At 42.6% G+C, this 27,547-nt stretch overlaps 2 protein-coding genes across 7 annotated transcripts in view; one reads left to right on the top strand and one right to left on the bottom strand.

Annotated features, from left to right (window-relative positions):
- Positions 1–27,547, bottom strand: part of LOC126176794 (adenosine 5'-monophosphoramidase HINT3-like) — a 66,075-nt gene that overhangs the window by 14,291 nt on the left and 24,237 nt on the right. The gene's annotated exons all lie outside the window — the stretch shown is intronic.
- Positions 1–27,547, top strand: part of LOC126176793 (mitochondrial enolase superfamily member 1-like) — a 115,729-nt gene that overhangs the window by 87,579 nt on the left and 603 nt on the right. Inside the window, exons 8-10 of one of the 4 annotated variants that reach the window (XM_049923970.1) lie at positions 14,726–14,860; positions 14,979–15,150; positions 23,876–24,057. The exons of 1 other annotated variant lie outside the window; for it this stretch is intronic. In XM_049923970.1, the coding sequence (XP_049779927.1) occupies positions 14,726–14,860; positions 14,979–15,150; positions 23,876–24,057 (489 nt within the window). The remainder of the gene's footprint in view (positions 1–14,725; positions 14,861–14,978; positions 15,151–23,875; positions 24,058–27,547) is intronic. 2 more of the 4 variants (XM_049923969.1, XM_049923968.1) reach the window with 2 other exon arrangements.

Genomic DNA, 27,547 nt, shown 5'->3' with positions numbered 1-27,547 from the left:
TGCAGAGCCTTGGTGGAAACATTTCTCCTGTCTTGTGTTATGCTTGTGAATGTCACAAATTTTCTGGAATAATTCCTTATTGTAGGCTACAAGCATCATTAGTGAGTATATATACTGATCTGTAAGAGTAAATATCCTGAGAGTCTTAAAAAGACCTCTGCAGCATGTTCTGTTAGAGACCCCACATATCAACCTCACTGCTCATTTTTGTAGTTAGAAAACTCTTTTAACACCTGTAGCATTTTCCCAGAAGATAGTTCCATAGGAGAATACAGAATGGTAATATTCAAAATATGAGAAAAACAATATTTCTCTGTTAACGAGATGAGAAATAGCTCTCAGAGCAAATCGTGTCCTCCTAAATTTGTTTACCAGCCATCAATTTGCTCTGTCCATCTTAGCTGGTGCTCTATTTGGATGCCTAGGAATTTTGTATGTGTGGTTTCATAAATTTTTTGGTTCTTGATCTCCATTTAAGTAACTTGGAGTTTTTTTATTTATTGCCTGAACCTGCATAATGTTAGTTTTTGAAAAAATTAGGGTTGGGCTATTTACTGTGAATCATTTGTGTATTTAGTTAGTGACTGTGAAGGGCTGTATCCTGCATTGTGGAGTTGAGACCCCTGACTAAAATACTTGTATCATCTACAAACATGACTACTTTTCTCTGTCATCAATTGTAACTAGTAGATCATTGATGTAGATCGGAAAATCAGTTGCTCAAGGATCGAGCCCTGCGGGACTCCATATTTTACATTTCCCCAGTCTGTTTACCGTTACACCTGCATCCATTAAGATAACTCTTTGCTTCCTTTGTGTGGGTAAAATTCTCACTACATCAAAGGTTTATCTTTGATACTGTAGTGAGGAAGCTTTTTTAGCAATGTGTTATGATCTAAACAGTTGAAAGCTTTAGCAAGGTCACAAAAGGTTCCCATTGGATATATTCTGAGATTTAATGTGCCTAGAGTTTCATCTGTTGGTCTAAATATAGCTCTCTCTGTGGAGACTCCCTTATAAAAGCCAAACCGTGTAGATGTCAGTAAGCCATTTTTTGTCATATGGCCAAAAATCTTCCCATAAACTATGCTCTCAAATGCCTTTGAGAAAACTGGCAGCAAAGAAATGGGACGATAATTGCATAGTACATTCTGTGCTCCACTTTTATGGATGGGCATCACTACTGCATGTTTCAGTCTGTCTGGTTGACTGGTTACATAAATAGCATAATATTTGACTGATTAAGTCTGCACATGATTTTAGATTCTTACTTGTTATTCCATCATATCCTTCAATTTCTTCAAGAGTTGTGCTTTCGAAACAAAATGCTGTACTTTGTGTGATTTGCATGTGATTCAGTAGCTCTGTGGTTTCTGTTGGAGGCAGTTTGTTATGGTCCCTGTTCTTTCAGCTACAGTGAGAAAAAGGTTATTAAAATCAGAGGCTACAACTTTTTGATTATTCTTGTTGGAACCACTACCAGAAAACTATGGAGTCCCTGCTTGTTCAGATTTTATGTTCCTATTTGTCTCAGTTTTCATGATATTCCATATGGTTTTTACTTTATTCTTTTACTTGCTGATTTTTTTCTGCATAATGCATTTATTTGGCTTCTTAATTTCACATGTTAGAATTTTAATGAATTTTTTGTAATGTAGTTTCACTGCTAGGTTTGTACTAGCCATTTGTACTATATACTGGTCTCTGTTTTTAGCATATAATATTTTGATGCCAGTTGTTATCCACTATTTCCTTCATGGTGTAAACTGTTTCTAAAAAAGCTAGTAGATTCTGTATTTAATATTCTAACATGTTTGATGTGGGTGTGATCATTTACCATCTTTCTACTGGTGTTTTAAGGTTGTCAATTGAGCATCATGATCAGACAGAGCACCCTTTTATTATGGCTTATGTTTTTCACCTGCGGACGGCTGAAAGTGAGAGGAAACTACAGCCATAATTTTTCCCGAGGGCATGCAGCTTTACTGTATGGTTAAATGATGATGGCGTCCTCTTGGGTAAAATATTCCAAAGGTAAAATAGTTCCCCATTCGGATTTCTGGGCGGGGACTACTCAAGAGGACGTTGTTATCAGGAGAAAGAAAACGGGCATTCTATGGTTCAGAGCATGGAATGTCGGATCCCTTAAACGGACAGGTAGGTTAGAAAATTTAAAAAGGGAAATGGATAGGTTACAGTTAGATATAGTGGGAATTGGTGAAGTTCGGTGGCAGGAGGAACAAGACTTTTGGTCAGGTGAATACAGGGTTATAAATACAAAATCAAATAGAGGTAATGCAGGAGTAGGTTTAATAATGAATAAAAAAATAGGAGTGCGGGTAAGCTACTACAAACAGCATAGTGAACGCATTATTGTGGCCGAGATAGACACGAAGCCCATGCCCACTACAGTAGTACAAGTTTATATGCCAACTAGCTCTGCAGATGATGAAGAAATTGATGAAATGTATGATGAGATAAAAGAAATTATTCAGGTAGTGAAGGGAGACGAAAATTTAATAGTCATGGGTGCCTGGAATTCGAGAGTAGGAAAAGGGAGAGAAGGAAACATAGTAGGTAAATATGGATTGGGGGTAAGAAATGAAAGAGGAAGCTGCGTGGTAGAATTTTGCACAGAGCATAAATTAATCATAGCTAACACTTGGTTCAAGAATCATAAAAGAAGGTTGTATACCGGGAAGAATCCTGGAGATACTAGAAGGTATCAGATAGATTATATAATGGTAAGACAGAGATTTAGGAACCAGGTTTTAAACTGTAAGACATTTCCAGGGGCAGATGTGGACTCTGACCACAATCTATTGGTTATGAACTGTAGATTAAAACTGAAGAAACTGCAAAAAGATGGGAAATTAAGGAGATGGGACCTGGATAAACTGACTAAACCAGAGGTTGCACAGAGTTTCAGGGAGAGTGTAAGGGAACAACTGACAGGAATGGGGGAAAGAAATACAACAGAAGAAGAATGGGTAGCTCTGAGGGATGAAGTAGTGAAGGCAGCAGAGGATCGAGTAGGTAAAAAGACAAGGGCTAGTAGAGATCCTTGGGTAACAGAATAAATATTGAATTTAATTGATGAAAGGAGAAAATATAAAAATGCAGTTAATGAAGCAGGCAAAAAGGAAAACAAACGTCTCAGAAATGAGATCTACAGGAAGTGCAAAATGGCTAAACAGGGATAGCTAGAGGACAAATGTAAGGATGTAGAGGCTTATCTCACTAGGGGTAAGATAGATACTGCCTTCAGAAAAATTAAAGAGACCTTTGGAGAAAAGAGAATCACTTGTATGAATATCATGGAAGGAGTATACAGAGGATCTATACAAGGGCGATGTACTTGATGACAATATTACGGAAATGGAAGAGGATGTAGATGATGATGAAATGGGAGATATGATACTGCGTGAAGAGTTTGTCAGAGCACTGAAAGACCTGAGTCGAAACAAGGCCACAGGAGTAGACAACATTCCATCAGATCTACTGACGGCCTTGGGAGAACCAGTCCTGACAAAACTCTACCATCTGGTGAGAAACATGTATGAGACAGGCGAAATACCCTCAGACTTCAAGAAGAATATAATAATTCCAACCCTAAAGAAAACAGGTGTTGACAGATGTGAAAATTACCAAACTATCAGTTTAATAAGTCACGGCTGCAAAATACTAGTAGATGCTGACCTTGGGGTAGATCAATTTGGATTCCGTAGAAATATTGGAACATGTGGGGCAATACTGACCCTACGACTTATCTTAGAAGATAGATTAAGGAAAGGCAAACCTACATTTATAGCATTTGTAGACTTAGAGAAAGCTTTTGACAATGTTGACTGGAATACTCTCTTTCAAATTCTGAAGGTGGCAGGGGTCAAATACAGGGAGCGAAAGGCTATTTACAATTTGTACGGAAACCAGATGGCAGTTATAAGAGTCGAGGGGCGCGAAAGGGAAGCAGTGGTTGGGAAGGGAGTGAGACAGGGTTGTAGCCTCTCCCTGATGTTATTCAATCTGTATATTGAGCAAGCAGTGAAGGAAACAAAAAAAAAATTCGGAGTAGGTATTAAAATCCATGGAGAAGAAATAAAAACTTTGAGGTTCGCCGATGACATTGTAATTCCATCAGAGACAGTAAAGGACTTGGAAGAGCAGCTGTACGGAATGGACAGTGTTTTGAAAGGAGGATATAGGATGAACATCAACAAAAGCAAACCAAGGATAATGGAATGTAGTCAAATTAAGTCGGGGGATGCTGAGGGAATTAGATTGGGAAATGAGACACTTAAGGTAGTAAAGGAGTTTTACTATTTGTGGAGCAAAATAACTGATGATTGTCAAAGTAGATAAGATATAAAATGTAGACTGGCAATGGCAAGGAAAGCGTTTCTGAAGACGAGAAATTTGTTAACACCGAGTATAGATTTAAGTGTCAGGAAGTCGTTTCTGAAAGTATTTGCATGGAGTGTAGCCATGTATGGAAGTGAAACATGGATGATAAATAGTGTGGACGAGAAGAGAATAGAAGCTTTCGAAATTTAGTGCTACAGAAGAATGTTGAAGATTAGATGGGTAGGTCACATAACTAATGAGGAGAAATTGAATAGAATTGGGGAGAAGAGGAGTTTGTGGCACAACTTGACAAGAAGAAGGGACCGGTTGGTAGGACATGTTCTGAGGCATCAAGGGATCACAAACTTAGCATTGGAGGGCAGTGTGGAGGGTAAAAATCGTAGAGGGAGAGCAAGAGATGAATACACTAAGCAGATTCAGAAGGATGTAGGTTGCAGTGGGTACTGGGAGATGAAGAAGCTTGCACAGGATAGAGTAGCATGCAGAGCTGCATCAAACCAGTCTTAGGACTGAAGACCACAACAACAACAACAACATGTTTTTACATTGTTGTAATCTGTGGGATGTAGGTACAGATTATCAATCAAGATCTTGCTGTTCCCCTATACTCTTGTTGGGAATGAAACCATTGGCAGTAAGTTGAAAGTTGAGAATGATGATTCCAGTTGTTTATGACTGTTACTATTTAAAAGAAAATTAATGTTAAAATGGCCACATACTATAATCTGACTGTTATTCCTGTAAAGTTTTGTATTAAATAATTTTAACTGCAAAACAAACATTTTAATGTTCCCACAGGTGGCCTGTAAGCTGTTATTATTATGAGAAACTGAGTTTCCAATTATAAATTGACATCACAGCATTCAATATGTTGTTCAGCACAATACTGAGCCACATTTGTGCTTTTGCATATAAACTGCCACACCACCTTGCTTTAAGTTGACCCTGCAGTAGTGAGAAGCAATTCTATAACTATTTAAATGTATTTGCTTGATTTCTGTAGCTTCTAGGTGATGTTCAGTTAAGTAGAGCCCGTCAGCAATAGTTTGAGCAGTGTCAGCTACTTCTTGAAGAGGAAGCAGTAGTTCATTTTTTTTATTTAAAATGCTCATAATATTTTGGTGAAATATTTTTAAGCTATTCAGGTAAACTGTGTATTTCTGATTGGTTTATTAATGTTAGATTTGACATGAGATTGAGTAGGAAGGTCGGGTCGGTTACACCAAACAACACTCCCATTTTGCAGTAGTTCATTTATTCACCTAAACACATCAAAGGCTTACAGAAAACTGACATGGCGGAACTGCACAAAGGTAATCTTAGCTTAGTTCAAAGACAATACTCAGATTGATGTTGGTGTTGATCTCATCGGCGCCACACAGCCCGCCCCCCCCTGCCCCCGCAGTACGGAGTACTCAACAGCATCGTCGGGGAGCTGTGTGGGTAGATGTCGTGAAGGAAGGTTCGGCCACAGAACCTGGAAGTCGTTGAAGCGAGCCGGGCATCGTACTGGGCGTGGTGGTCGTGCGGCGACAGGTAGGCTGGCGGTCTGTGGGTGGAATGGAGCGACGACAACGATGTCTCCGATGGGCGTGACGAACACACGAAGCATGTCCAGGTCGATGTCGGGCGACAGGGGAACACATTTAACCAGGTGGCAGGGGATGGTGGAGGTTGTGTCATGAGCACTGGATGAAGGTGAGATGTCGTGGATTATGTCCACAGGGAGACAGGCACAAACACCTTGAGCGAGGGCACGTTCAAGATTGGGGGGGGGGGTGAGGAACCTCGACAGGGCGAGGCAGGCGATGGTGGAGAGGCTGAATGGATGAGCAAAGGGCCTGGCGGCGAGGGCATGATCATAGGTAAGCTCGACGTGGGGAGAATGTGGTCACTCGACGGAGTGCGTGAGACCTGAGTAGGGGGTGAGGTCTGAGGAGAGCTCGACGATTCGAGCTGGAAGTCACTCGATCGAGTGAGTAAGTCCAATGTGGAGGGAGTGGTCGGAGCGTCGTGAGCCACGACAGTGAGTGGCGTGATCGTGGCCTGAAGGTGGGGTAGAAGAAGGCTCGACATAAGCAGGCTTGAGCGAGACTGTGACATCTGAATCTTTCATCTGGATGTCATGGGTGTTGGCTGAGCACCAGAGAACTCGGTACGGACCGGTCTATGGAGGTTGGAGGGGAGCACAGACAGTGTCATCTCGGAGCATGACGTACTCGCAATTGTCCAGAGATTTCGGGACGTGAACTTTAGGGCGGGAATGGCTGGCATGCGGAGGGATGTGGAGGTAGATGAAGTGGCGTCTGATGCGGTCAACGAAGGTAAGTCAGACTGAGGGAGAGAAGCGGAAGGGCTCACAAGTTCGCCAGGGAGAACAATGTTCTGGCCGTATACGAACTCGGCTATTGTGCCTTTGAGGTCTTCCCTATAGATCGCACGAATGCCGAGTAGCACAAGGGGAAGGGCCTCCGTCCATAGAGAGTCGTGGCATCGAAGAGCCGCCTTGAAACTGCGGTGCCAGCGCTCGACTAGCCCGTTACTTTGTGGGTGATATGCTGTGGTATGAATGCGCCGGATGCCGCAAATGTTACAAATCTCGTTGAACAGGGCCAACTCAAATTGGCTGCCCTGGTCAGTCGTGACAATAGCTGGACATCCGAAACGCAACGCCCATTACTCGACGAAAGCTCGAGCATTAGTTTCTGTCGTAATATTAGGGAGCGGGACAGCCTGGACCCACCGAGTTGTTCGGTCAATAGACGAGAGAACATAACAAAAGCTGTTAGAGGGAGAGAGAGGGCCGAAAATGTCAATGTGAATATGCTGGAAACGTCCAGGAGGGATCGAAAAGGCGCCGAGGGGGGGTGAACTGTGCTTGTGTACTTTGCAGCATTGGCATGCGACGCAGGAGCGTGCCCATTGCTGGCAGTCCTTGTTGACATTTCTCCACACAAAGCACTCTGCTACGAGGTGGGCAGACGCACGAATACCGGGGTGGGCTAAATTATGCAATGCGTTGAAGACAGCTCGACGGAGCATGGTTGGGATCAGGGGGTGTAATGTGCCTGTACTGTCGTCACATCGCACCAGATCTCACCAGAAATGCCAGGGAAGGTGGTGCGGACAAAGTGTAGTGAAGAGGTAGAGTCTGAAATCAGGTTTTGTTTCTCCTTGTCAGCGGGTTGGAGGTTAGGCAGTTCAGAGAGGTCTAACAGCGAATGGACGGTGTCGACTCATGAAAGGAAATCAGCAACTATATTGTCAGCACCCTTTATGTGTCTGACATCAGTGGTGAACTGAGATATGAAGTCCACGTATCTGAAGCGGCGAGGAGGCGGGTCAGCTGGCGGGTTTGTAATGGCTGCAGCCAGGGGTTTGTGGTCTGTTAAAACATAGAAAGGGCGTCCCTCAACATCAGTCTTAAAATGCTTGCTCCCTGTCAAACGCGGAATATTTCCGTTGTGCATTGGTGAACTTGAGCGAGAAGAACTGCAGAGGCGAAGTTTGGCCATCGATTTTCTGGCTAAGGACAGCGCCGATGGCAGTATCGCTCACATCTGTGGTGATGAAAAGCTGCGCATTGGGATGAGGATGCACGATGGTGCAGGCCTCGGCAAGAAGATTTTTGAGGGCAGTGAAAGAGTCAGTCATAGCAGGGGTCCATGGAACAGGCCGAGATCCAGAAGTGTTGGTGCCTGCCAAGGCGTCCTTCAGTGGAGCCTGAATCTCCGCAGCCCGTGGTACATGACGGCGATAATAATTAACCGTCCACAGAAAATGCTGGAGCTCTTTGAATGATGAAGGTCTGGGTATGTTTTGTATTGTCTGTACTTTCTCAGGGGGTGGTGAAATGCCGTCGGCAGGGACCCGAAAACCAAGAAAAGTGACAGCGGGTTGATGTAGATGCAATTTGTTCTGGTTGGTCTCGATGCCTGCTGCCACGAGAGAGTTCATAACAGTTTGAACACAAGAATGTCATCAAGATATGTAAAGCAGAATTTTAGGTCGAATAGCACTTCGTTGATGATGTGTTGCCAGGTCTGGGTTGCGTTTTTCAGATCGAAGGGCACAGATCGAAACTGAAATAACATAATCGTGGTGGTGATTGCTGTCTTCTCGATGTCTTCAGGTGCCATGGGGATCTGGTGGTAGGCCCATTTGCAATCAATGACAGAGAACGTGGTCGCACGTGTGAGGGAACTGGTAAAGTCGGCAATGTTGGGTATGGGGTAGGTGTCCAGAATTGTTCGTGTGTTTAGTCGATGGTAGTCTCTGCACACGCACCAGGACCCGTCTTTCTTGGGTGTCATATGTATGGGCATAGACCAGATACTGGCAGAGGGTTCAAAGATGCCGGAGCTTAGTAGTTCAGAAATCTGAATATTAAGGTCGGAGAGGCGCTTGGGTCAAAGTCGACGTGGTTTATTGGAGATCGGGGGACATGGCGTGAGGCAAAGCTTGTGAACCATGCCGTTGGTGACGACAGAAATGTTGCTAGTGGCACGGGAGGCGGTTTGTTTACCATGTGTGGCGGGCAGGGCAGGTGAGGCGTGGTCGTGGTGTTCGGAGCCACTCGGCGGATCCGACGGGAGCCGAGGCGGCGAGGTGTACCAGGAGTCAACGTGACAAGATGGCCACCAGCCCGAAGCAGTGGCACCATGGTCGGGTGAGCTCGGTAGAGCTCGTGAGCCGTTGGTGAGTCCATTGTCCGAGGACGCGGCCTGTGGCAGCACGGTGGGGGGGAAACGCTTGGCGCGAGTGCACTGTTTGTGTTGTCAGTGGCAGTCGCACGGCGGTGCGCAGGAGCCGAAGTTGCATAGTTTGAGGTGCTGTCCGCGAGGGGCGGGGTAGGAGCCGTCAGTTCGGAAACACGTGACGCTCGTTGCGCATGCGCACTTGTGTCCGGCCGAGTGTCAAACGCTTCAGTGTTAGGAGGGTGTGGCCCTGCGGAACTGTCAGTACACATTATGGCAGTCGTGATAGCATACTTGTGAGGGGTAGTGGGAGGCTCGATTGCTGGGATTGCAAGCAGATTCGGCGCACTTACTAACCTTGCTTTGTCCTTGCTGCAGTGTCTGTAATTCATTTGCTGCATCGGAGAGCTGGATCTGTGTTTCGTGGAGCCAGAGGGAGAGCTCGAAGTTTTCCTTGCATAGGTGAGCGACGTGCTCAAGCTCGACAAGGCACTTGTGTGCTGTTTCTTGTAATGTCGTCGACAGAGACGAGCATGTACGGATGACATGAGCGCAGACCGATGTGTCACGGGGGGGTTTGCTCGATGGACCACAAGGGAAGTGAGTCTTGGACGGATGACGAAACACGGTGTTTTGCACTAGGTCTGGTGAAAGTTTGTGGTGTCGCAAGAAGTCAATGCCTTGTATAGGTTCGTCAATTTCACACACTAAAAAAGTCCACTCGAGTTTGCAGTTTTCGGAGAGTGAGACGACGTGGGAAGTTGAACCCGAGCATTGTAGTTTAGTTGAATTCACGGCTTGCAGTGAAGTATGATGAGGGCGGATGTTCGACGACGCTAAGGACGTAGGCAGCAGCGAAACATCGGCGCCTCTGTCTACTAGGAAAAGGTATCCCGACGAAATGTCTTTAATGAAAAGTCGTCCGCAATTATCCGGTCGTTCCCGGACAGAATGGAGCACGGGGGGGGGGGGGGGGGGGGTCTGTCATGTTGTGTGCAGGAGGTGGCACCTGGACCAACCTGCGATTGGCGTTTGGGAAGCAGCAGGGTGGTCTGCAGTTCCGTGCCGCCTCACTAAACCGTGTGTGGAAGTAACACTACAGGTAGTGTGGTTGCATTTCCTGCGGAAGGTTCATTGCCAGTGGCGGTGGCCGTGGTTCGATAGCCACAGCAGGTTCGGTTGCAGGAGGGGGCGTGGCCGTGGGCGGGGCCGGTGACGTCCCAGTTGTTTGTTTACTGCTTCCCAGAGCGAGCGGAACGGTCGGCACATTACAGCCCTGGCCACTTCCAAACGCATGGCGATGAGCCTGAACCTGGGACTTGTCAGGTAGGCAGTGGCTGGCGAAATGGAGCAGTGGTGCATCATGTAGCTTGTCAGCAATTGTCATTCATTGCTCGACAGGTTCAGGAGACCTCTGAGCCAGAGCAAAGCTGATGTGAGGAGATAGTTTATCTGTCCAGATGACGGGGAGAGCTGTGTCTGAGAATAGATCGGCGCTGACCAGGGCACGTAGCCGTCTTCAGAGCTGGGAAGGTTTGTCGTTGCCTAGTTGCTCGACGTGGAGCACTTGCCGTATTGCTGCCTCAGTTGAGCATGCAAGCCGACGTAGAACTGTCTTTTTGGCTAGAGTGTACCGGGTAGATGAGTCCGGGGCGTCGACCAGGTCAGCAATCAAGTCCTCCTGGTCGTGCAGGTGGGTGATGAGGCACAGAAAGCTGGTTGATTCGTCGAGTTTGTAATGGTTGAACACTTCGCCCACAATTTTGAACCATGTTGTTGCTCTGTCGGGATTAAACGGCGGCAGCGTCGGTAAGCGTTGTAGAATGTTCAGAAGAACAGGTTGAGTTGAGTTCGTCGGGGTACTGCCTGAATCGAGCTGTTGTTGCTGTAATATTCCAGGAGAGTGTGCCTCCAGGGTATGTGACAAAGACAGCTGTTGGGGTGGCAGTGTGAAGGTGACGTGTTGTGGTTGAGCGTGATCCGTCGCGACACAGAAGGCCGACACGGGTGAGACTCCATAATGTGTCGATTGCGGTTGCAGACGCTCAACACGTTGTGGGTGTGTTTGGATTGACACGTCGTGGAAGAGCGACGCGGATGAGGCACCGAGATGTGCCGAGAACGGTAGCGGAAGCTTGACTGGAGCTGGCATGGGGGCAACAAGTGAGTAAAAGTTCAAAGTTGGAGAACGCATGTTGGTCCGTAGAAAGCTCGACGTATGATCAGAGCCGGGGCCGCCTGTGTTGCAGGGAGGCTGCGGAGGTGCGGGCTGTCCAGAAGCACAGTGTGGGGAATGATGTCGAACGTGAGATGGAATGTGTGAATGTTCACTGTTCATAGTCACTCCACTCAAAACGGTGTGTGGATAAGGTGAATGTCGTGGCACAAAACACTGAGGCGTAGCAGTGGGCGGAGGTGGAGGTCAGGCACAGATAACAAGTTATTGTTCCTGTTGCAGGCCGAGGTATCGGAGTAGGAAGGCATGTGCTGATGCTGAACCGAGGCAGGTGCAGACGTGGTCGGATGCTGAGGTGGTTGACCTGTGGACGAAGCAGTTCCGGCCATGTGGCAGGTATCCGCGTGGTACTGCACGGATTGCGGCGTGGCAAATCGTTGTCCTGGCGGTAGTAGGTTGTCCGACGAAGCATTTGCAGAAATCGGCATTGGTCCCGCATTGCACGGAGATCCATAAGAGGTATTTGCACAGCCGATGAGGGAGGGCACATGTGGCGGGAACAAAGGCATTTGATAGCCGGAGTCATGCACACTCCTAACCTCAGTTATTGTTGCAGGCTCGAAAACGTCCGTCCAAATCAGTGGAATCGTCGAGTGAGAGGCATCGTGTTGCAGTCCTGGCAGGTGTACATCGCCCGCAACACGATGCATGTCGATCACAAAATCCGGCATTAGGCACTGGGCTGAAGTCTTTGTTCGAATGCTGTGTCGATTTAATACACGTGAAAATAACCGACACGGAGGTCGCGGATACAGTAAAACGGCGAAAACAAAAGACTTTACAACTCGGGGTCACCAGTGAGGGGAGATGCTCGGGTTAGTTACACCAAACAACCCCCATTTAGCAGTAGTTCCTTTATTCACCTAAACACAGGCAAGGCTCACAAACAACTAAACATGGCGGAACAGCCCGAAGACAATCTCAGAGTCCAAAGATGATGCTCAGAGTCCATACCGATGCTGGTGTCGACCTCATCGGCGCCACATACTTAAGCACATGCTAACAGAGTTTGGAAAAGCAACCTTAACTTTTAATTCCATTCTTAAATTATGATGCAATACAATGTGTGCTGCACACAGATGCATTGTGGTGACATGGTGCTACTAACAGTGAACTGGGGTAAGTCCCGGCACACTTGCTTGCCTCTGTATTTCTCCATGATACATTCTGCATGGTAGTCATTGAAGGCATCATGAATTTCTCTCATGAGAGCCAAATATGTTTCATTCAGCATCTCGCTCTACAGCCATACACTTTTTTTTTACACCTGTTGTGCAGTAATCTCTGTTTCTTCAGTAGTTTCTTTACAGTGACTGTATACCATGGAGATTCTCTCCCATTAGGAACTGTTCTACTGGGTACATATATATCCAGTGCATGGTCAGCTATGGTTTTAAACACAAGCCATAGTTCCTCTACATGCTTCTGCCCTGTACTAAAAGTTTCAAGTTCCTCACTGAGATATGTCACTACTGATTTTTTATCTAGTTTACTGAACATATATATCTCTTTGCGTGTTTTAGTTGTCCTTTGTACTTTGGTAATCATTGTTGCCAAAACCACATCATGGTCACTGATACTAGTTTCAATGTGGACATCCTCAAAGAGCTCAGCTGGCCACTGTCAGATGTCTGTGCCGACGGTGACTGTGTGCGTGGGGCGCGGAGGGGGGGGGGGGGGGCAACCTTGGTCTGGTTTTGACGGAGTCTTCGTCCAGTAGCTTTGCTTACTTTTAATTGTCCTTCTATATGTACCTGTCTGTCGCTCAATGCCTCTTGTATGTGGTGAGTAGCAATCTATCGTATTTCATTATTGTTATTCCATTCTGAATTTTCCATTCTGGAATACAGTACCTAAAATTATTTGTAGCAATTGTCATAAGAAAAAAGACTTCTTGCAAGTTATTTCCAGCTCCTAGAATCTAGCAAATAGTGATCATCAACAAAGGTTTGACATTCAAAACATGTTATCTGGAAAAAAAAGAAGCACTGTATTAAGTGAATTTTTTCCTTTATTTTTGCAGTAGAAGACATGGTAAGAATTGGGAAGGAAGTATTGGAGGAAAGAGGTGGTGATCTCTCAGACTTAAGGTTTGTATAAGTATTAGTTTAGTCTGTTACGGACATAATGAATAGTACTATAAAAATGTAAGCATTCTTATTGGGAAAAAAGTGGAGGAGGGGGGGGGGGGGGGGTTAACAGATCACTAGCTAAAATATTAAATTTTGTTTTGAAATAACCCTTTGGACATGGGAAGCTCAAATTCATAAGTTGAAAGGCAGAAAAGATCTAGTATTAAAAACTGCCCATATTACAACTCATTATCATTCATTGCAGCTTGGACTGCTTAAATGAAATATTTTTATTGGTGATAATTTTTATGTTCCAAAATAAAATATTTGTAAAGTTATTGAAAAATTATAATAACCTTTTATAGTGCAGTACCTTAATTGCACCCATTTAGCAATAGTTCATTTATTAACCTTAACACATACAAGGATCACAGAGAACCGAACTGAACATGGCGGAACAGCCAAAGATAATTCTTAGAGTCCAAAGATGAATGCATATCGATGTTGGTGTCAATTTCATTGGCGCCACAAACGTAATGTTTTGGGCTAGTTAAGATGGCAGACATTGGCTTCAGGTTTCACATAATGTGCAGAGTGAAAATCTCATTCAAGACATTGACCACTTAATTCATGCATTTCCATGGTTCCTGTCCTATTATCGTTAGACTACATGCTGGCCTTATGTTCCTGCATGTCAACATACCCCATAGCGTTGCTGCTGCTGTTGTGGAACACTACTTTTCCCCAAACCCAGATGCCCAGTGGCTGAAAATGCTGTGCATCACAGCCCCAGTAGCTTCACATCGTATGTACACAAGAACTGGCATATTTTATGCTTACAGTAGCACTACTGATTTTCAGTTTGCCAATGTTTTGGATCACTTTTTTATTTGAGTGTTTTGGATGAGTTGGACTGTCACAAGGACGTCTGAAGATAAAACTGTAAAATTTTTAAATTGATTGATTATATGACTCAAATAACATCAGTAAAACAGCTGAATGGATTATCCATTATCCAATAATGATATGTAAATGAAATATAATAGAGTGCCCGTATCGGGAAGTCCGCCTTGGTAGCTGCGGGGTGAGTGTGGCTGAATGCCAACTGCAGGGGGCCGGGTTTGATTCTCAGCTGGGTGAAACTATGTTAGTATTTGTTTTTTCCCTAGTCATTCCTCTTTACCTTTCCAATAAGAAATGTGTAGTTTTGAAAGTTCGTGATTTTTTAAAAGTAATATTATGTTTCTTACATCCTGGTCCCAATCTGCACATATTTTGGTGTAGGTAAAAGTTGACTTTGTAAATACTGAGTTATATTATAACATACATTACTGATTGGCATCCTTTTTTTGAAGATGGTAGATGCCAATCAGAATTGGGACGTACAGCAAGCTATTGACTGGATGAAGGCACTGGCCGAGTTCAAGCCACTTTGGATCGAGGAGCCTACTTCCCCTGATGATGTTCTTGGACATGCTGCAATAGCCAAGGTACAGCAAATGCCCAGTAACTATAATTAAATATTTTAGGAAATGGAATTACTGGAAACAAAATAAATTTGATGTCAAAATAATTTATTGTTTTTCTGTGCATTTTTAAACAAAATAGGCACTGAAACCACTTGGGATTGGTGTGGCAACTGGAGAGATGTGCTGCAACCGCGTAATGCTCAAGCAGTTTCTGCAGGCTGGTGGAATGCAATATTGTCAGATTGATTCATGTCGCATTGGTGGTGTCAATGAGATATTGTCTGTTTACCTAATGGCTTACAAATTGGGAGGTATGTTTAAAGCTGCATTATACTGGCTCTTTTTAAAATGCAACCTGTATTATAAACTCTTAGTCAGATGTAAAAATATTTTGCATTTATTATGCTGCAGTACCAGAACATTCATAATGCTTAGGATATCTGTCATTATGAAGAGCAGCAATCTACATGACATAAACTAACTGATGGAGCATGTGTGCATAAACATTGAGGTATGCCACTTACATTGCTGTTCACAGCTCCATTGCATTTTTCAAAGGAGATTTTGGGTCATGAGCAGATATGTCACCTATTTATTTGTAATACATAGTCAAATGGCTCTGAGCACTATGGGACTTAACTACTGTGGTCATCAGTCCCCTAGAACTTAGAACTACTTAAACCTAACTAACCTAAGGACATCACACACATCCATGCCCGAGGCAGGATTCGAACCTGCGACCGTAGCGGTCGCGCGGTTCCAGACTGAAGCGCCTAGAACCGCTCGGCCACTCCGGCCGGCGTAATACATAGTCAAGTTCATACTTTGCGGATGTGGTGCTAGGCCATCAACTGAAAGTATCGTGTGATCAAAAAGCAAGTTTTTACTGTGACAGAGTCAACGGGGCCACCACTTCTCTTCAATTTGTAATTGTTTACCAGATAGCTTGTAGCTAGCTGTGTTATTACTAGCTACTCTGGCAAAGTCATATATTTCCAGGTTGCTGTGGTCCAATCAGTGATTTTATAACCTGAAGTTCTGAACAATTTTCTGTAGCACTGAAATGGTACACACATGACTTTGGATTAAGGAATGTACCTCACAACCAATTTCCATACCATTTACATCTTGGAAGTTGCTATTGTGTTGCCACAAGCAACCTAGTCTTTCCTTACTGGATACGGAAAGGAACAACAGGGTGACATCACTTCATCATTACTATCCAGTCACTTTTGTTCTATCAGTCTGTTATATTATAAGAAACATTGTAAACTTGCAATGGACAATTACTGATAAGAAAGGATATGGCATTTGATTGCATCTCTTGGTAAGATGACATTATCTATTTGAAGAAAGGAAATATAGCAATGCTAAAGTAAAATAAATAAATAAATAAATAAAACAAAATATAAAAAACAGGAGTGCCAAATCATTTAAATATGATTATATAGCAGGGAAAATCTCTACTTCCTCTTTGGCCCACTCATACTATTCCCTCCTCTCCCAGTTGTTTCACTCCTTAACACCCTCTTTGATTCTGCTTCTGGAATCATACAAAACAGAAATATATATCTGCTAATTGTAGACAGAGAACTGGAAACCCTATTTGATTTTTTCCAAAAGAGAGTACTGGACCTTAAGTTTACTCTTATCAGTGCCACGTTGTAGGTCTGAGATTTGTTTTTGAGTACTACTTAGAAAACTGCACAATTAACCGAAAGGTGCTAGGTTGTATGAAAATAGAAGTTTAATGAAACACAAACTATTTAAAAAAAGTGTGGTGGAGTGTAATATTTGTCTTCCAAGTAACTATCTCAAATTACACTATATAAAGTATCTATCTCAAATTACACTAAAAAATCGCCATATACATTTTCTGAGGCTAGAAAATAAGCTGTGCAACCATGACAACCCCACATCACAAAATTCCTATAAAGTATAATTCATCTCTTAACTCTTGTGGAATATTTTCATCAAAAATTTATCACTGTTGAAAAATGGACACTGAAATCAATTGGAATTGGTGTCATTCTATGTTGTTGTTGTTGTTGTTGTGGTCTTCAGTCCTGAGACTGGTTTGATGCAGCTCTCCATGCTCTCCATGTCATTCTAATAAGCTTGAAATGATACAGAAGATACACAAAAATTTTCTGCTAAAATTATTTCAGTGGCTTACACTACCATATCGAAACTGTAAAGCTTTTTAAAGACTTCATGGAGTACTCACGTATCAATAAGTTCATAAAAGACATGTCGATACAGTGGACAACAAAAAGGAAGTATCAATTTTTCGAAACCTCGTTATTGTCTACCGTTGTAATGCATAAATTTGCAATTTAGCTCAAAGATGCCTATAGCCTACCTCTGTAATGGTGCAAAAGTATGGCACTCTACATCATCATCCCCTGGTTTGGCAGCGCTTCAAACAGCAAGGTGTCAACACATGCAAAGTTCATACGAGATGTAAGGTGGCTGAATGACGTGACATTGGCATCAAATTTCACCACAATTCTGCCCAATCATGGATGTGTCGCATGATGGGAAGGTCGTAACACACTCTCTTATACACATTTTACCCCTTCCTTTGATGTTTCTGTGGTGGCAGTCAGAACTGCAACACCCAGCTTTGGAATCACCCAGTTTTCTTATGTGAAGCCGAGGAAAATATTTGAGACACATAGCCTCTCAGAATCAACACGAAACGCCTTCAGGAGCTGGCATAAAAGGTGGCACTGAAACGACCCTGGCCGCGCGGTCTGAGGCATCTTGCCTTGATCCGTGCGGCTCCGCCCCGTCAGAGGTTCGAGTCCTCCCTCACTTGGGTGTGTGTGTTGTTCTTAGCATAAGTTAGTCTAAGTTAATTTAAGCAGTGTGTAAGTCTAGGGACCGATGACCTTTGCGGTTTGGTCCCTTAGGAATTCACACACATCTGAACATTTGAAATGACCCCTTCCCTCGGGACACTGATTCCCACACATTTCTCAGGTGAAACCTACAGTTCACAGTACAGGGAGCATCAGGACAATGTTCTTCACATTGTTCAACACTGCAACCACATCCTGGTCAATTCAACCCTACTTTAAGGATGTCTAATGAACTTCTGAGCTGTGGCCTATTTTTCACCTGTGTTGACACCTTGCCGTTTGAAGTGTCACTGAGCCCGAGGTTGAAGTCACAGGGCGCCATGTTTTTGCACCATTAAAGAGAAAGTTTGTAGCCACCTTGAGCCAAATTTCAAACTTATGCATCACAATGGGAGACAATTACAGGGTTTCATAAAAGTGGTACAGTTTTGTGTAGTGAAGTTCTATTAAACCACTTTTTTTTATTTTGTGGAGGTGCTATAATTTCAAAGATTCTGCTGTTTGTATGAAGATATTTTGCATTGTGAGGAACATGTGCCTTGTTACAGTAATTCTCATATTCAGGGGAGATGCCACGCACAGTTTCCAACACGTTTAATTGTTCCATTTCATTGCACTTCCTGTACAAAACTGTCATAAACTAACAGTCCTGTTCAGATTTCAGAAAGTACCTTCTTGTGTGTCCCAACTCCTAAAGAATGAAATCATAAGCACTAATGCTGATAGTAGTTTATTTCTAAATTCTAACACCTGTCAATAATAATTTCATTGTTCAGTAGTGAACATAGCATACAGTTGTGTGTTTGAAATTTTTGAGAATGGAGCTGATAGTTCGTATCTCCTCATGCAGTACTTCACTGTAATAATAGTGTCATGATCAGTGTATAAAAGTACAAACAAACATGAGAACATGCATATGCCCTAAATTCCTCTCCTTCTTCTTCTTCCTCTTCTTATGATTATTATTATTATTATTATTATTATTATTATTATTACTATCTGGATCATCTACACCTTCTAAGGATATTTCTGCTGTAGACCAAAAGCAGGTTGAAAGGTTGCAGCTGTAAAATGAGCTGTCACGACTAGTGATTACTTTGGGTGATGAATTTGCAGAGATGATCTCATTCAGTCCTTTATAAACATCGGCATTCTTACATTTCTGAAGAATGCAAATTGGAAACACACACAACACACATCTGAATCAGTTATCAGAATTGTTGGCACATATTGTAATCAATATACACATAAGCAAAAGTATCGCACTTTGTTCAGTATGGATTTTCATGAATCTGTTATTGAGCTATCCAATAAGTTGGACAACAGTGTACACAAATGCTGCTAATTGCATTCTTTGATTATTTGATTTTCAGCTGCCTCAAACAAAGCTTACAAAATATAAGTTCCCCTGAATTGTTGTGTAATCATTACTTAAGTCCTTGTAATGTGCCCAAGATTTATGCAGAATGAGACATGCCTACATCATTTTTTTTTCTTTTTGATTTATTTATTTATTCATTCATTCATGGTACAATGTGTATTTTATAGACATCGTCAGTGGTTGGTAACTTTTTCTTATTAAGTAATGTATATAATTTCTTACTTTTTTTGTAGTTCTTATACTTATTCCTACAGCATGTCTAGTTATGTCATATATTGTTGCATAACACATGCTCTTAGAAATAAAGTTATGTATTACAGTTTAAAGACAATTATTCACCTGTCGAGGGCTTGATAGCCTTTCGCAGTTTTGCTGAGCTGTTTTCATTTTATGCACAATATCTACTGATCCAGCTTTCTACTTCAGGCACTGCAAGCTATGCTGTTGTGTGTATGTGTTACCTGGATTCAAACCAGATTGTGAACTATTGTTGGACCCACTCTGCTATTTATAACTGAGTTTTATTTCTGATGCCCACTATGCCCCTTGGTTTTTCACAGACAGCACTGGCATTGGTGAAAATCAAATTCCCTCGAAACAATGAAAGAGAAACCCAATATCAGCTGCATAAGAGCGCTGAAATAATTCAATGGCAACTAGCGAAAATTTGTGCGAGACTGGGACTAAATCCTGGATTTCCTGCTTTAAGTGAGGGGTCGTGTTAATCGCTTCAGCTATCTGACTATCTTTCGGACATATCCAGAAGAACAGACACCACACATATAATAGTAATATTTAGGCCATTTTCTTGCGAGAATCGTATGAGATACTGCAAGCAGTAGGGAAAATGGACCAGAGGAGGTACGAAATCAATGTGCGGCAAGCTGGGAATTTGGGTTTGACAAGAATCATGCTTGGATAACTGAAGCAAGTAGGAGGCTGCCTGCCTTAAGCGGGAAATCCAGGTTAGGTTGAGTCCCAGTCCAGCATGAATTTTCACTTGTCACCACTGAATTATATCAATGCCATCATGCAGCTGATGTTGGTATCTCTCTTTCATCATGTACCATATATATACGTCCATGGAATCATGACTGTATGGTGTTTGTTCTTTCAGACATGCCCGAAAGAACAGACACCACATGTCCCGAAAGAAAAGACACCACACATGTAAAAGTAATTCTCTCATCTTCTTCCAACTCTGGTGGACATTGTTGTTGTTGTTGTTGTGGTCTTCAGTCCTGAGACTGGTTTGTATGCAGCACTCCACGCTACTCTATCCTGTGCAAGCTTCTTCATCTCCCAGTATCTACTGCAACCTACATCCTTCTGAATCTGCTTAGTGTATTCATCTCTTGGTCTCCCTCTATGATTTTTACCCTCCACACTGCCCTCCAATGCTAAATTTGTGATCCCTTGATGCCCCAAAACATGTCCTACCAACCGATCCCTTCTTCTAGTCAAGTTGTGCCACAAACTTCTCTTCTCCCCAATCCTGTTCAATACCTCCTCATTAGTTACGTGATCTACCCACCTTATCTTCAGCATTCTTCTGTAGCACCACATTTCGAAAGCTTCTATTCTCTTCTTGTCCAAACTAGTTATCGTCCATGTTTCACTTCCATACATAGCTACACTCCATACAAATACTTTCAGAAACGACTTCCTAACACTTAAATCTATACTCGATGTTAACAAATTCCTCTTCTTCAGAAACGCTTTCCTTGCCATTGCCAGTCTACATTTTATATCCTCTCTAAGCTTTCTCTAAGTCTACAAATGCTAGAAACGTAGGTTTGTCTTTTCTTAATCTTTCTTTTAAGATAAGTCGTAAGGTCAGTATTGCCTCACGTGTTCCAACATTTCCACGGAATCCAAACTGATCTTCCCCGAGGTCGGCTTCTATCAGTTTTTCCATTCGTCTATAAAGAATTCGCGTTAGTATTTTGCAGCTGTGACTTATTAAACTGATAGTTCGGTAATTTTCACATCTGTCAACACCTGCTTTCTTTGGGATTGGAATTATTATATTCTTCTTGAAGTCTGAGGGTATTTCGCCTGTCTCATACATCGTGCTCACCAGATGGTAGAGTTTTGTCATGACTGGCTCTCCCGAGGCCATCAGTAGTTCTAATGGAATGTTGTCTACTCCCGGGGCCTTGTTTCGACTCAGGTCTTTCAGTGCTCTGTCAAACTCTTCACGCAGTATCTTATCTCCCATTTCGTCTTCATTTACATCCTCTTCGATTTCCATAATATTGTCCTCAAGTACATCGCCCTTGTATAAACCCTCTATATACTCCTTCCACCTTTCTGCCTTCCCTTCTTTGCTTAGAACTGGGTTGCCATCTGAGCTCTTGATATTCATACAAGTGGTTCTCTTTTCTCCAAAGGTCTCTTTAATTTTCCTGTAGGCAGTATCTATCTTACCCCTAGTGAGACAAGCCTCTACATCCTTACATTTGTCCTCTAGCCATCCCTGCTTAGCCATTTTGCACTTCCTGTTGATATCATTTTTGAGACGTTTGTATTCCTTTTTGCCTGCTTCATTTACTGCATTTTTAGATTTTCTCCTTTCATCAAATAAATTCAATATTTCTTCTGCTACCCAAGGATTTCTATTAGCCCTCGTCTTTTTACCTACTTGATCCTCTGCTGCCTTCACTACTTCATCCCTCAGAGCTACTCATTCTTCTTCTACTGTATTTCTTTCCCCCATTCCTGTCAGTTGTTCCCTTGTGCTCTCCCTGAAGCTCTGTACAACCTCTGGTTCTTTCAGTTTATCAAGGTCCCATCTCCTTAAATTCCCACCTTTTTGCAGTTTCTTCAGTTTCAATCTGCAGTTCATAACCAATAGATTGTGGTCAGAATCCACATCTGCCCCAGGAAATGTCTTACAATTTAAAACCTGGTTCCTAAATCTCTGTCTTACCATTATATAATCTATCTGATACCTGTTAGTATCTCCAGGATTCTTCCAGGTATACAACCTTCTTTTATGATTCTTGAACCAAGTGTTGGCTATGATTAAGTTATGCTCTGTGCAAAATTCTACAAGGCGGCTTCCTCTTTCATTCCTTCCCCCCAATCCATATTCACCTACTATGTTTCCTTCTCTCCCTTTTCCTACTGACGAATTCCAGTCACCCATGACTATTAAATTTTCGTCTCCCTTCACTACCTGAATAATTTCTTTTATCTCATCATACATTTCATCTATTTCTTCATCATCTGCAGAGGTAGTTGGCATATAAACTTGTACTAATGTAGTAGGCATGGGCTTTGTGTCTATCTTGGCCACAATAATGCGTTCACTATGCTGTTTGTAGTAGCTAACCCGCACTCCTATTTTTTTATTCATTATTAAACCTACTCCTGCATTACCCCTATTTGATTTTGTATTTATAACCCTGTAATCACCTGACCAATAGTCTTGTTCCTCCTGCCACCGAACTTCACTAATTCCCACTATATCTAACTTTAACCTATCCATTTCCCTTTTTAAATTTTCTAACCTACCTGCCCGATTAAGGGATCTGACATTCCACGCTCCGATCCGTAGATCGCCAGTTTTCTTTCTCCTGATAACGACGTCCTCCTGAGTAGTCCCCACCCGGAGATCTGAATGGGGGACTATTTTACCTCCGGAATATTTTACCCAAGAGGACGCCATCATCATTTAATCATACAGTAGAGCTGCATGTCCTCGGGAAAAATTATGGCTGTAGTTTCCCCTTGCTTTCAGCCATTCGCAGTACCAGCACAGCAAGGCCGTTTTGGTTAACGTTACAAGGCCAGATCAGTCAATCATCCAGACTGTTGCCCCTGCAACTACTGAAAAGGTTGCTGCCCCTCTTCAGGAACCACACGTTTGTCTGGCCTCTCAACAGATACCCCTCCGTTGTGGTTGCACCTACGGCACGGCCATCTGTATCGCTGAGGCACGCAAGCCTCCCCACCAACGGCAAGGTCCATGGTTCATGGGGGGTGGTGGACATTATGACTGACAATATTTTAATAAACTGAGTGCTAGCCTCCAAGCGCCTTCCATGTTCTTCAGGTTTTCTGACACCTTCATTTTGATAGACTTCTTAATTATGCTGTCCCAGAAATGGTTGGAGTCCAGGCAGCGAACACACAAAACAGCAAAACTCATCATACGTGAAGAAGATGGCTAGGGCAGTCATCAAAATATTGTGCATAAAATGGAACCAACAGCTCAGCAGAACACCTGGAAGCACACTATTAATCATTTGCACAGAGAAAACCTGAGGGATCACATTGAGGGCTATTTTAAATTGTTAAATAAAATAATGCCATGTATTTTGCAGTATTCAAAATAATTGTTACAATAATTGTGGATCAGACAAAAATAATGATTCACATGATAGACCTGCACTCCCTTCTACGTTGAAGATTCAAGTGATGGATACACACGCAAAAAGTGGTGATGACTATTAAGCATTCAAACTCACATTCCCCTTTTGGACAGAAAGATTAAAACATAAAAAGTATGTTCACTTTAGTTTATTTAATGTCTGTTCTGAAGGAGGATTTGGATGAAACGATAAGTCACCACTGACCTACCATTGACCTCCAAATCATAACATTCATAACATTAAGCGGGTGGGCAGGCAGGCAGGCAGACGACCCCCCCCTCCCCCATGTACATGTGACTCTGAAGAAAGTAACAAAAACTTTGTATGGCAGCTCTACGTGTTCAAAAGCTGGTGTTTTCCATTATATTCATGGAAATGAAGGAAGGATTAATTATTTTTTTCTTTATTACAGTTCCAGTTTGTCCTCATGCTGGTGGTGTTGGACTCTGTGAGATGGTGCAACATCTCCAGATATTTGATTACATCTGTCTTTCGAGAACGAAGGAGAACCGAGTAATTGAGTATGTCGATCAGCAGCACGAGCATTTTGAAAACCCAACCAATGTTAAACATGCTCACTACATTGCACCTACTGTAAGTATTCACTGACACAGAAAAAAATCCATCACAATGAAATACAGATGAAAACCTAAATTGCAATAGAAGTAGCTTAATAGAATCACAAACATACATGGCTTTCCTGTGTAGCATTGCTCTTACTTCAGGATATAAAACTGTTATCAGATGAGAAATGACGTAAATGAAGATATTAATTATTTGTAAAACAATTGCAGAAGCAAAATACACCATAAATAACACAGAAAATGACAGAGGCAGTTGGCAATATTATCAGTCCATGGCTTTTAGCAAGCTTTGAGACAGCCCTCCAGTTTGTCTTTATATTGATATTTTGCTGGGACCGTCTAAGACCAAATTAAATCTTGTTGCATTTGGCAGTGAACTTTTAATTCAGCCCAAATGCCCTTAATTCTGTGTCAACGAGCTTGCTTACACTCCTCCGTCCAAGGGGACACGGCATCTTCTTTTTGGTTCTGTATCTTAGTGTAGCCCATTCATCACAGTTTTCTTGACGAAGAGATTCTTGTCAAAGGTATCTTCAGGTTTGATTGCTACAAGTTGGAGATCGTCTTTGGGATTATTAAACCAGGGCATTCTGTTTTTGAGGTTTGCAGAAAGAAAGAGGAAGATGATCTTGGTCAACCTGTTCCTGCCCATCCACTCTAGATAATTGTAAAATTGTGCACTTCTTTTGTAGATTGTGTATACTTTCTTGCCTCTGCCACAGACTTGTGGATGACATTTATGTAATTGGATCCAACAATTGCCCTAATAATTCTGCGTTTTTTTTTTTTTTTTTTTTTTTTCTGGTTCTTCAAGGATGGCTTTTATTTGTATTTACGGATAGGGTTTTGGCTACATACATAGCTAATGACTTCAGAACCATTTCATAATGATGTATTTAGGTTTTATGAAAGGCATTTTTTCTTGTAGATCATGCAAGACTTTTGGAAATCTATTTCAAGTTTGCATATTTATGCCTTAACTGCTTCCATGTCAATTTTCTTTTTTCTCATAATGATCTCATCCAGGTACTTCAGTTTTTCTACTCTGCTGACATCTCCATAACTCGTCCAGAGGTGTGGGGACGCAGCTTTTATGTTAGTCATTACTTCCGTTCTTTCAAATGATATCTGAAAGTCAGTTTGTTTGGCATTTTCTTAATATTTCAGTTTGAATCCTAGCCATTTCTACAGCAGCAAAAGCTAGACATCTAGCAAGATTACCTTGGATTTAGTTCCCATTCTCATCAGGTTATAGGTGGTTTCCATCAATTTTGATCATGTCTTGATGATTTTTTTCAAGAACACAGTTAAGAAGCATCACCTTTCCTGACACCTATTTTGATCTCAAAGCAATCTGAGAGAGGTCATAGGAACTTTATCTTGGAGTTTGTATCTATCAGGGTGACTAATTAATGCCAGCAGTTTAACGTAAACTCCAAATTCTTTGAGGTTGTTTAACAGGACAGTGCAGGCTATTGAACTGTAGGCTTTCTTTAACTCCACAAAGACTGACATATTGTTTGGACCTTAAGAGTATATGTATATTATTATTTTTATTGGTATTTACATATTTTATAGTAACCTTTTACCTGAAAGGTTTCTGCTGATTTTCTCCAATGATGTACAATTTGTTTTAAGCAGTTATTGGCCTGTAAATGAAAACTCCTACACATTAATTGGTTGTAGCCCCAGTTTCATGACAGAATCAGCAAGTTGTTTAAGTACAATTCCTGTCAGGCTTGTCAGTCTTTGAAATTTTATCATGATGTTTCCTATTTTGCTTTGTTAATCCAGGGTAACACAAAAATTTCCAACCATTTCAGAAATTCATTGAGCACCCGGCTAAATAAATAACATAGTTTGAAAACAAAAACAGTCTTGATTGTGAAATTATTTAATTTCAATGACATATACACTACTGGCCATTAAAATTGCTACACCACGAAGATGACGTGCTACAGACGCGATATTTAACTGACAGGAAGAAAATGCTGTGATATGCAAATGATTAGATTTTCAGAGCAGTCAAGCAAGGTTGGCGCCGGTGGCAACACCTACAACGTGCTGACATGAGGAAAGTTTCCAGCCAATTTCTCATACACAAACAGCAGTTGACCAGTGTTGCCTGGTGAAACATTGTTCTGATACCTCGTGTAAGGAGGAGAAATGCGTACCATCACGTTTCCGACTTTGATAAAGGTCAGATTGTAGCCTATTGCGATTGTGGTTTATCGTAGTGCGACATTGCTGCTCGCGATAGTCAAGACCCAATGACTGTTAGCAGAATATGGAATCGGTGGGTTCAGGAGGGTAATACGGAACGCCTTGCTGGATCCCAACGGCCTCGTATCACTAGCAGTCGAGATGACAGGCATCTTATCCGCATGGCTGTAATGGATCATGCAGCCACGTCTCGATCCCTGAGTCAACAGATGGGGATGTTTGCAAGACAACAACCATCTGCAAGAACAGTTCGACGACATTTGCAACAGCATGGACTATCAGCTCGGAGACCATGGCTGCGGTTACCCTTGATGCTGCATCACAGACAGGAGTGCCTGCGATGATGTACTCAACGACAAACCTGGGTGCTCGAATGGCAAAACGTCATTTTTTTGGACGAATCCAGGTTCTGTTTACAGCATCGTGATGGTCGCATCCATGTTTGGCGACATCGTGGTGAACGCACATTGTATTCGTCATCGCCATACTGGCGTATCACCCGGCGTGATGGTATGGGGTGCCATTGGTTACACGTCTCGGTCACCTCTTGTTCGCATTGACGGCACTTTGAACAGTGGACATTACATTTCAGATGTGTTACGACCCGGGGCTCTACCCTTCAGTTGATACCTGCAAAACCCTACATTTCAGCAGGATAATGCACGACCGCATGTTGCAGGTCTTGTACGGGCCTTCCTGGATACAGAAAATGTTCGACTGCTGCCCTGGCCTGCACATTCTCCAGATCCCTCACCAACTGAAAATATCTGGTCAATGGTGGCCGATCAACTGGCTTGTCACAATACGCCAGTCACTACTCTTGATGAACTGTGGTATTGTGAGAAGCTGCATGGGCAGCTGTACCTGTACACGTCAACCAAGCTCTGTTTGACTCAATGCCCAGGTGTATCAAGGCCGTTACTACGGCCAGATGTGGTTGTTCTGGGTACTGATTTCTCAGGATCTATGCACCAAAATTGCGTGAAAATGTAACCACATGTCAGTTCTCGTATAATATATTTGTCCAATTAATACCTGTTTATCATCTGCATTTCTTCTTAGTGTAGCAATTTCAATGGCCAGTAGTGTAAATAACATTCTTATGTAGCAGTAAGATCAAGGACACACCTCACCATGATATTTGAGCTACGCAGTTGTCTTTACAATAAATTCCCTCAAACTGTGTTCATTTGCCATTGCTGTACAGCACCTGCCTCCCATACACTATGTAAGGAGTTTCTGGACATCCTGCTGAATGCATTCTGCACTGAGTCACA

The sequence above is a fragment of the Schistocerca cancellata genome, chromosome 3 (genome assembly GCF_023864275.1).
Source record: "Schistocerca cancellata isolate TAMUIC-IGC-003103 chromosome 3, iqSchCanc2.1, whole genome shotgun sequence".
NCBI lineage: Eukaryota > Metazoa > Arthropoda > Insecta > Orthoptera > Acrididae > Schistocerca > Schistocerca cancellata.
The sequence above is the reverse complement of the archived record's forward strand: the minus strand, read 5'-3'. Positions and strand labels throughout refer to the sequence as shown.